The sequence below is a fragment of the Eublepharis macularius genome, chromosome 12 (assembly GCF_028583425.1).
Source record: "Eublepharis macularius isolate TG4126 chromosome 12, MPM_Emac_v1.0, whole genome shotgun sequence".
Classification (NCBI taxonomy): domain Eukaryota; kingdom Metazoa; phylum Chordata; class Lepidosauria; order Squamata; family Eublepharidae; genus Eublepharis; species Eublepharis macularius.
In genome coordinates, this window is record NC_072801.1 from 3,762,733 (window position 1) to 3,773,722 (window position 10,990).

The 10,990-nt window shown below is 48.1% G+C and overlaps 1 protein-coding gene across 1 annotated transcript; it reads left to right on the top strand.

Moving 5' to 3' along the window:
• The first annotated feature begins 5,762 nt into the window (after positions 1–5,762).
• Positions 5,763–7,050, top strand: C1QTNF8 (C1q and TNF related 8). Its single transcript, XM_054995052.1, has 2 exons — positions 5,763–5,994; positions 6,503–7,050. The coding sequence occupies exons 1-2, from the start codon at positions 5,763–5,765 to the stop codon at positions 7,048–7,050; spliced, it is 780 nt and encodes a 259-aa protein (XP_054851027.1).
• The last annotated feature ends 3,940 nt before the right edge of the window (positions 7,051–10,990 follow it).

A 10,990-nucleotide genomic window follows, 5' to 3' on the forward strand; every position in this document is an offset into this window, starting at 1 on the left:
TGCAATACGGCACCTTAAGGACAAGCAGATGTATTGAAGCACTCATAGGCTACAACCAATTTCATCTGCTGCAACATGAGAAAGAGATTTCTCCATGTCATTTTTGGCTCTGATTTATATTCCATTTTTCCTCTGAAAAGATGGTTGCATTCCCCCACCCCCCTGGCAATAACCTTGTAAGGTAGGGGAAGCAAAGAAAGAATGATTGGCCAAAGGCCCAAGCAAGCTGCAGGGCAGTATGGGAATGGGAACCCTGGTCATCTTCTTCTAATTCCAATGGTCTAATCACTACTTCATACTGCCGGTCTCCTTTCTCTGCATTAGACAAAAAGATTCTTTCTGGGATGAACCTTAAATCCTGATCACCACATTTTAGCACCCACATTTTAGCACCCAAGCATCTGACAATACGAGTCTGGTGGCTGTTTTTTGCTGATTGATCAAAGAAGGACCTAAGACCTTACCAGAAAAGTCTTTTAACTAAGGCATGCTTATTTTCTGAATTAAATCTGGATGCAAACATTCTTATGCCCCAAATAAGTTTAGAGTAAGAATTACTTACTGTAGAGGATCCTGCCCTCCTTACTAGTTCAGAGGTGGAACCAGCTGCCTAGGGAGGTGGTGAGCTCCCCTTCCCTGGCAGTTTTCAAGAAGAGGCTGGATGAATATTTGTCAGGGATGCTTTAGGCTCATCCTGCACTGGGCAGGGGGTTGGACTAGATGGTCTGTATGGCCCCTTCCAACTCTATGAGTCCACTATGCTGAGTTACTGATCTAGGTAAGCCATCCGATTCAATTGAAGCATGCTTAGAACAGTGACTCACACGGCTGCAACAGGAAGTCCTGATAACTCAGCAACATCAACAAGCTGGTCGAAAAGAGGCTAAGAAAGAGCATCATGCAGTGATATTATGGGAATCCTCCTTTGTAGGTTGAAGTCTTTAAACTCACAGGATGCTTTAAACTGACTTGATTTTCTAGCGGGACTCTGGCTACATTTTGGAGATTGCGGCCAGGAGAATAATTCCAACAACAGGATAGATTTCTGCCCCAGGGGATAAGCAACTAGTATACAATGCCAAGGTGCCGGAAAGAATTTCTAGAAGCTGTCATAATAACAACACGCAAGACTGCAAGTGATCCCAGTTTCAAATTCCCTCCCAAAATTGATCATATAACAAGCCCCGCTCTGTTTTCCCTCCTTGTGCTGAAAGAGGCTTGGTAATCTTGAAACAACAATGGAATTTTGTTCTTTAAAAAAAGTTTTCTTATTGATAAAATGAAGGGCTTTGTATACACTCTTAGAAATGGAATCAAAGTATGGTCTTTGGAAGGAAGAAATTATTATTGTTGTTGTTGATGCTGATCATGATGATAATTCATGTATAGTCTACCTTTCTCACTGAGATCCAATAACAACAACAACAACAATATTCGATTTATATACCACCCTTCAGGACAACTTAATGCCCACTCAGAGCGGTTTACAAAGTATGTTATTATTATCCCCACAACAATAATCACTCTGTGAGGTGGGTGGGGCTGAGAGAGCTCCTAGAAGCTGTGACTGGCCCAAGGTCACCCAGCTGGCTTCAAGTGGAGGAGTGGGGAATCAAACCCTGCTCTCCAGTCCATTAGAGTCCTGCACTCTTAACCACTATACCAAGCTGGCTCTTTAGGCAGTGGACTCTATGGGATTATAACCTGCTGAGCTCCAGCCCCTCCCCAAACCCTGGCATCTCCAAGCTCCACCCCCCCCCCCCCCAAAATCTCTAGGCGTTTCCCTTCATGGAGCTGGCAACCCTAGGCCCCAACCCTTATGTAGAACATTTGTCATGGATGTTGAAGTCACCCAGAACTATTAATCTAGGTGTCTCCAGCATCAAGTCCGAGAACACCTCTGTCAGCTCAGAAAGGAGGCTTGCTGGGGAGCCAGGTGGCTGGTAGACTAGCAGGAGACCCAATCTATCTTTGGTTCCCAATGTAAGGAGCATACAGTCAATGCCTGCTTGCTTGTAGGATTGGGTCTAGACGTGCAGAAGTTAGGCTGGAAGCGGTAAATTTTTCAAAGCTGCACATCTGAAGAATAATTATCCCCATGTGGCAGGCAGGAAAGTTAAGTGCATGGGCTCCTGCAAATGTGTCAGAGAAACCATCCTTCCTAATTTTAAGCATCATTTAAGCTTTCTCTACCCCTCTCTGTTGATGCACTGTGACAGGTGAGCCAATAAGAACCGGACGAGCTTTGGCTGTTTGCAGGCACCCTGGCTATGCATCTGTGTGCCCTGAGTCACATACTGGTGGCTGCAGCAGATAAATAGATACTTGCCCATGGAGATGAATGCTCCTCTGGGGAGACGGTTTGCCATAGCTTTGCATTCATCTGCTTGGGGTTTATAAGCATCACATCTATGGCTATGTGCTGGCTGAGGGGGCAGAGAAGCACTTCTTAAAATCTTGAGCGGAATAAGAGTCTGTTGCAATATTGAAGAAAATGAGTTTTGTCTGGATTTGGGCTTTTAGAGGAAAAAGTCTTAGAACAGTCTGTTAAGGACATGTAATGCTAAACTCAGTTAAAGCTAACACAATTTAAGCCAGTCAAAATCCACTTACCGGCAGATATTTGAAAATTTTTCTTCTACAGAGCTCTGGGAGAGGCATGCAGGTTTCTCCCCCTCCTCTATTTAACTCTCTCAACAATCCTATGAGGTAGGTTAGGCTCAGGGCTTTTTTTCTGGGAAAGGAGGTGGTGGAACTCAGAGCGGGACCACAAGTGACGCCTGACACAGGTTGGACACTTGTCAGCTTCCCTCAAGTTTTGATGGGAAATGGAGGCAGCTTGGCGGAATGTTGGACAAGTGACAGTTGAAAAGTCCATTGGACAGCAGTCGGAGAGCCAAGCTGCAGGACCAGGATGCCTACATTTCCCATCGAAACTTGAGGGAAGCTGACTAGTGTCCACCCTGGGTCATTCGTCACTTGTAGCTTGGCCCTCAGTCTCAAACTGCCTTCACTCCGCCCACACTCCCAGTCATCAGCCAATCATCTCACTCACTCCTCTCTCTCTTTCACCCTCACTCTTCATCTATACCACATCAAGCATTTAAAGACACAGACACGCATTTACTTAAAATCATTACAAAGGGCATTGCTGACACTTGATAGCAGGGGTCATTTCATAGAAAAAGAGCTGCAGGAACTCATTAGCATAACTCATCAGCACAACTTATTTGCATATGCCACACCCCTTGACATCACCAGAAGTGTATCATTAGAATAACTGATTTGCATATGCTTCACCCCCTGACATCACCTATTCTGGCTGTTTTGGACCGAATCCTGGGCCGATTCCAGACGGCCCTCTGCCTCCCGAAACGTTGCGCGTCGTCGCGCGGAAAACGCGAAATATCGCGTTTTGTCGCGCGAGTTTTGCGCGAGGTCGCGCAAAACTCGCGCGAGAAAACGCGATATTTCGCGTTTTCTGCGCGACAACGCGCGACGACGCGCAACGTTTCGGGAGGCAGAGGGCCGTCTGGAATCGGCCCTGGCCATTCAGGACCGAAATTGGGCCCAAAATGGCAAAAAGGGGCTGAAAATGGCCGAAAAAGGGCCCAAAATGGTCAGGATTGGGCTGCTGCTGAGCGGGAGAGTGATCCACCACCCATCAGAGGCCTGATCCTAGCTATTTCGAGACCAATCCTGGCTGTTTGGGGCCTGATGCTGGCCATTTTGGGCCTGAATTGGGCTGTCCAGGCTGAAAAGGGCCCAAAATGGCCAAAAATCAGGTGGGCAGGGCCACCTGACGTGACCTTTTTGGAGAACTACCAGAACTGCGTTCCTGTGCGTTCCCCTTCAAAATGAGCCCTGCTTGATAGCATATATGATATTGGAAGCTGAACAAGTAAATGAACCTGAGATGGTATAACTGGTGTTGTTAGGTCTAACAATTGTGCTGTTGGAGTAAATATGGGGACAGAGTTGGCTTCTTGGCCTATTGCAGGCTCTGGCCCCAGAGTTTGAGTCAGTGTTGGGAAGGAAGTACGTTACTATGAATGAGAAGTGGTTTAAGGTTAGGCGGCTGGCTATGGGCAAGAAAAGGTTTGCCTCCTGGTGCTTGTGAGAGAAGAGTATCATTGCCTAGCATAGTTGTACTGGTTTGAGCTGAGAGCTCTATGTGACCACCAGTGACGTTTCATTGCTTTCTTTTTTGGTCCTGTCTTGTAGCAGATCATGCCTTAGTTCGTTCTGGCTTTGTTGATCTGTTTCCTCACTACATCAGGTGGGTACTGTAGTTCCAAAAATGTCTGTTGTAGATCCTGCAGGTGAGAAACTCTGTCAGGGGGATTGGAACAGATGTAGTTGCAATGCAGAGCCTGGCTGTAGACAATGGACTGTTTGGCGTGTTTGGGATGGTGACTAGAGGCGTGTAGGTATGTTTGCTGATCAGTAGATTTCATGTATTTGTACAGTGGTATCTAGAAAATATACTTCCTGTGTAGATTGATTCATGGTCAGATGGATGGTGGGACAGAAGTTGCTGAAGAGCTGGTGGAATTTCTCCAGTGCTTCTTTCCCATGTGTCCAGATAAGGGGAAATGTCATCAATACTTCTCAGGTACAGGGCGGGTCTTAGCAGGTAGGAGCTGAGAAAGCACAGTTCCAAGTCAGCCATGAAAATGTTGGCATATTGTGGTGTCATGCAAGTGCCCATGGATGTGCCATTTATTTGAAAGAATAGGTCTTCACCGAATCTAAAGAAGTTGCAGGTAAGGACAAAATGGCAGAGCTTGGTAGCAAGGTGGGTTCTGATGTCGTCAGAGATGATGCTACTGGACTTAAATCCTGCTGCTCTACTGCAGACAAACACTGATACCCACCTAACTAGCCACATTCATCATGAATGCTCACCAATATGTATAAAAAGGAGCAACCTTGCAAGTAGAGATGTAGCTCAGGCTGCCCACGGCTTCTCTTGCCCTGGCTGAATCTTTTCTCTCCACTCTCAGGGCCAAACTACAAATGACGCCTGACACAGGTTGGACACTTGTCAGCTTCCCTCAAGTTTTGATGGGAAATGTAGGCAGCTTGGTGGAATGTTGACAAGTGACAGTTGAAAAGTCCATTGGACAGCAGTCGGAGAGCCAAGCTGCAAGACCAGGATGCCTACATTCCCCATCAAAACTTGAGGGAAGCTGACAAGTGTCCAATCTGTGTCAGGCGTCACTTGTGGTCCCGCTCTCAGTGGGTTGCCCTCAGAGAAAATGGTCACATGGCTGGTGGCCCCGCCCCCTGATCTCCAGACAGAGGGGAGCTTAGATGGCCCTCTGCGCCACTGGAGCGTTGCGGAATATAACTCCCCTCTGTCTGGAGATCAGGGGGCGGGGCCACCAGCCATGTGACCATTTTCTCCGCGGGCAACCCACTGAGTTCCACCACCTCCTTTCCCAGAAAAAAAGCTCTGGTGCTACCCACCCCCCCCCGCCAAAAGAAAAAGAAAAAGATATTTCTGAGCATAGTGGAGTTCCTTGGGGGCTTACTCTCAAGAAAGAGTGCCTAATATTGGTGCCTTGATTAGAGAACTGGGTACTGAGTGCAAAGCTAGATTCCAGATGAATGAGAGGATCCGGAGGAGCAGCCAGAATCCTTGGTGAGCGGTTCTTAATTCTTGTTATTCTTCAGACACAGCGTCACTGGCCAGGTGGCAGAGTTTCTTTCCCTTAAAAATCCTTCTGTCATTGTCTGTCTTGTTTTGTCAGGCCAAAATGCGTGCCATTGTTCTGGTGTCCTTCTTGGTCTCTTCTCTGCAAGCCAGTCATCTGCAGGGAGAACAAACCTCAGCAAAGAGGGAGACTCGAAGGGGTCCTTGCGTGCGATGTTGCGACCCTGCGGAGCAGCCAGTCTCGATCACCTCTTCTCGATACATCCGGATGACGAGCGACTCCACCTATTCAGTGCCAAAAGTCCGGCCCACGATAGACATCACGATCTTGAAAGGTAAGCAACAGCCCTTTTTCCATCCGAGGAACTGATTCCCTCCTCCAAATTCAGCCCACTTCACACGTGCATGTTTACCTTGAAAGGCAACTGTTGTATCTCCCAGTGAAATATGCATGCACAAATGAATGGGAAACCACACGTAAGACTTTCACAAGGCCCAGTATCCCCCCCAAGCAGTGCAGTGTATTCATGCATCTGGCTGCACATATCCAGGGTTGAGGAATCAGGGATTCACAAGGATATGTTAACAAGCCTCAAAATTGTGGCCCTGGTAAATTGGTAAGCTGGTTGTGTTTTCCTAATAGAGAAAGAAGGGCACTCTGCCTATGCCAAGTGGCACTGTCCCCTCTAGTATTATCCCCCAAGTCCTGTGGCTGAATCCTAGCAGTGAAAACCAGATCCAAGGCTATGCTGTGGTACACACAAATGTTTGGTCCCATCCAGACACCCACAATGATCTTCAAACGTCAGTTTTTCCAGTGTCTACCTCTCTTTGCATCCCCAGGTGAAAAAGGAGAAATGGGAGTCAAAGGAATATCAGGGCCTGTGGGCAAAGCGGGTGAACCAGGCCTACGGGGCTATAATGGTCGGAAAGGGCAGAAGGGTCAACTCGGCCCGCCGGGATACTCTTGCAAGCAGTATTATGTGGCGTTTTCAGTGGGCCGCCGCAAGCCCCTCCATAGTTCTGATTACTACCAGCACGTCACATTTGACACCGAGTTCGTCAACCTCTACAAGCACTTCAACATGTTCACGGGGAAGTTCTTCTGCTACGTGTCTGGGATCTACTTCTTCAACCTCAATGTCCATACCTGGAACTACAAGGAGACCTACCTCCACCTCATGAAGAACGACACTCAAGTCGCTATCCTGTATGCCCAGCCCAGCGAACGCAGTATTATGCAGAGCCAAAGCCTCATGCTCGACCTCCTGGAGGGGGACGAGGTCTGGGTGCGGATGTTCAAAAGGGAAAGGGAGAACGCCATCTACAGCGAAGAGTCAGATGTCTACATCACTTTCAATGGACATTTAATTAAGCCAGCCACAGAATGAGTGGCTTCCAGATCAAAGCCATGGAGGCCAATAGATGTTCTTCAGATGTTGCAGGGCTGTGGGCAGTCGTCTAGACACAAAGCTATCCGAGAGATACTCGGTAGGGCTGCTGCAGAGGAAGAGGTCTGATGCTTGCACCATTAATTAGTACTGGGAGGAATGTACCCAAGACCTGATTTCTAGTCCTGAAAGCCTTCTAAATAAAAATGTGGAGGTTCCATTTAGCCACAGATGGAGCCACCCTCCATGAATTTGTCTAAGCCCCTTTCCAAAGCCATCTCGACAAGTGGCTGTCATGACGACATCCTGTTGCAGTAACGTGTGCATTGTCTGAAGAACTTTTTGGGGTCTGTCCTGCTGCCTGTCAGCTTTGATAGGCCCACTTCAATAGGTTCTAGTATTATGGGACAGCTCTATCAGCACAATCTTAGCAACCTGTCATAATAATCCACCCCTGGTAATCTTTTCTCCAAACTGAAAGGCCCTGAACTCTTTCGGGAAATACTCCAGCCCTTCAATTACTTTGGCTGCCCTTTCCCACCCTACTGCAAGCTCTGTGATATCCTTTTTGAGGTGGGACATCCAGAACTGTATAAGGTGTCTGCTCACGGAGTGAACCTCCTGCTCAAGGACAACAGAGGACTTCCTTCTGTGAGAAGAACATCCAATCCAGAGGACTGGATCTGACCCATCACGTCCCATTTGGGGGATTTCCTTGCTTTAAACTGCTTAGAGCAGCCCTTCTCACCCGAGCTAAGCATGCGTCTATGCGATGTTCCATATGCCTGAGCTTAATAGAATTAAAGAAATACTTCACTAAACCAGAGTGTTTTGTATATGTTCCTTCCCAGGTCCATTGATGAAAAATTCAGAGGGGTGATAATACTCTGGCTTTGGCCCCTACAGCATCAGAGAAAGCGGCCCCCAAAGGAATTGCCCAAAAGGCCAACCTTGGAGCACTGAGGCAACAACGCTTTTGTGATCCCACTGGCCAATCCATACATCATAGTCCTCCTTTCAAACCAATTTGCTTGATTCTGGATCCTGGAACTGACAAATCACCTATATGAAAATTGTTTGCCAGAAAAGTCTAAACGTCCTTTTCGCCATCTGCTTGGATGTCAAGCCAGTAGTAAGGGAGCCACACACCTCCGGCGTGCGGAGGATGGACTTTTTAAAGCACAATTGTGGAATTTCTTGGAATGGAGGCTAATTAAGGACACGAATGGAATGTCTTGGCCAGAAGGTGCATTTTATGAAAGGACCTATGAAGGATGTAAGGTTTAAGGGAAGGGCCACCTATGGCTTCTAGGAAATAAAGAGGAAGCATAGGGGAAGGGATGCAAGAAGGACTTCAGAGGGGTGCACAAATGAATCTAAGGGGCCAAAGGAAGGAGGAGAAGGAGGCAGAGGGCCCCAGAACACAGAGGAAATGGGAGAGAAAGGACTGTACCACTTCATGCTGCAGGTGGGCCTCACATTTTCAAATGCTGCCTTTGGTTAAAAGGAAACCCCTTGCAAGCAGAAAGCCAGCACTTTGTTTTTTCCCTGTTGTGCAAGTTTTCTGTCTGTTGGGAGGTGTTTTTTTTTAATGTGGAAGAGAATTCAGAACTAAAGTCCACCCATTGCAGTCTGAAGTGGTATGTTCCATTCAACCCGCCTCTGTAGATTCAGAAATCCTGGAAGAACAACCACCCACATGTCTGGCCAGGCTTCCCTTCCGATCCTCTTTAGTTGAAGGACAAGTCCATTCCACCTGCACTACCGATTGTCTCCAACGCCAACCTAGGCAAAGCCCTGGTGCTTCCCCCAAAGCACTTCCTTATCAGAAACCTTCCAGAAACACAAATCCATGGTCATAGAGAGGCTTAGATGCCTGTTTGCTCACAACCCAAGTCAATAGCTGGCGTGTGTTGGGGGTCCTGAGAGGATGTGACCTATAAACAGATGAGTGGAGACACGACACTTTCAGAAACAGAGCCTGTAACCTTTCAAAGGTTTTTTTTAAAGGAATGCTTTCTGATAGACCCGTTTTTTGTTGACATGTCACGACAGTGACTGGGAAATACCATGCCATGTCTTCATAGCAAGGGGCCCGAGAGAGTCCATTTTTCCCTCATGTGTGTACAAAAACACTGTGAACTCAAAGAAACAGGCACAACATTTGTCATGCTGGATGCTCACCTGGCATCCTGCCTCTGAAAAGGGTTTGTAAATGGCCCCAGATATTTTGCACACTGGACATAAATTCTGGTGGCCTGTGGAGGCAGGAAGGGCAATACATTTGATTTTCAAAACTTCCCTTTGATATGTGACAAGTGTTTAATTGTCAGAAGACGTGAAGGAGACGCAGCAATGAGGTGCGGGAGGAGTACACTGGGTTGCCAACTCAGGCTTTGGAAATTCCTGGATATTTGGGGGCAGCATCTGGGGAGAGAGCTCAGGAGGCTGATGTCATGGGGTGCCCTTTCCCCCCCGCCCAGAGGGACTGATCTCTGTAGTCTGGAGATCAGCTGTCATTTGAGGAGACCTCCAGACCCCTGCTGGGGGCTGGCAACTTAACCTGTGGCCTGGAAACGCTTTATTTTTTATTTATTTATTTGCTTAAATTTATAGTCCGCCCTCCCCAACCAAGTGGGCTCAGGGCGGATCACAACAATTTAAAACACACTACACAATTCACCAGCAATAGCCATCAAAATATAAATAATACATATCATTCATTTGAAACCTATATTAGCACCATGTAAATACAACTATCAAAATTACAAACATAGCAGCACGTTATACATTCACCTATCACCATCTATAGACGATCATATAAAGATGTGAGATGACTTTGGGCGGGAGGGCACAGAAACTCACCTCCCCCCACTGGGGGGAGGGGCACCGCCCAGCATCACCCATAAGCCTGGCGGAACAGCTCCATCTTGCAGGCCCGGCGAAACGATAACAAGTCCTGCCAGGCCCTGGTCTTGCAAGACAGAGCGTTCCACCAGGTTGGGGCCAGGGCCGAAAACGCCCTGGCCCTGGCCGATGCTAGGCGGGCCTTCCTAGGGCCAGGGATCTTTATCAGATGTTTGTTGCTCGAGCGAAGAGTCCTCTGGGGCTCATATGGGGAGAGGCGGTCCCGCAGGTACGGTGGTCCCAGTCCACTTAGGGCTTTATAGGTTAGTACCAAAACCTTGAACCTGATTCGGTACTCCACCGGTAGCCAATGCAGCTGGCGCAGTACCGGTGTTGTATGTTCCCATACTGGTGTTCTGGTAATTACTCGCGCCGCTGCATTCTGCACCAGTTGTAACCGCCGGATCAGGCTCAAGGGAAGCCCAGCGTAGAGTGTGTTACAGTAGTCCAGTCTAGAGGTGACCATTGCTTGGACCACTGTAGTCAAGTCACGAGATGACAGATGGGGGCAAGCTGCCTGGCCTGACGGAGATAGTAAAAATAGGACCTGGCAACCGCCGAGACCTGATCCTCCATTGTTAAGGAGGAATCAAGAATCACCCCCAGGCTTCTAACTCTCGGAGCCAGTGTAAGCACTGCCCCATCGAGCACAGGAAGCCAGGGTCCCGAATCCACATTTCCACGACTCAAGTACATGATCTCCATCTTCGTAGGGTTCAGTTTCAGTTGACTTTGTCTCAACCATCCAGCCACAGCCTCAAAAACACGCTCCAGGACATCTGGGGCCAATCCGGGCCAGCTGTCCATCAACAGATAAAGTTGGGTGTCATCTGCATATTGGTGACACCCAAGCCCGAAACTCCGCACCAGCTGGGCAAGAGGGCGCATATAGATATTGAACAATAACGGGGAGAGTATCGCTCCTTGTGGCACACCACATTCTAGTGGCCTACGAGACGACAGCCTCTCCCCTAGTGCCATCCTCTGTCCCCAATCGTGGAGAAAGGAGACTAGCCACTGCAGTGCTGTCCCC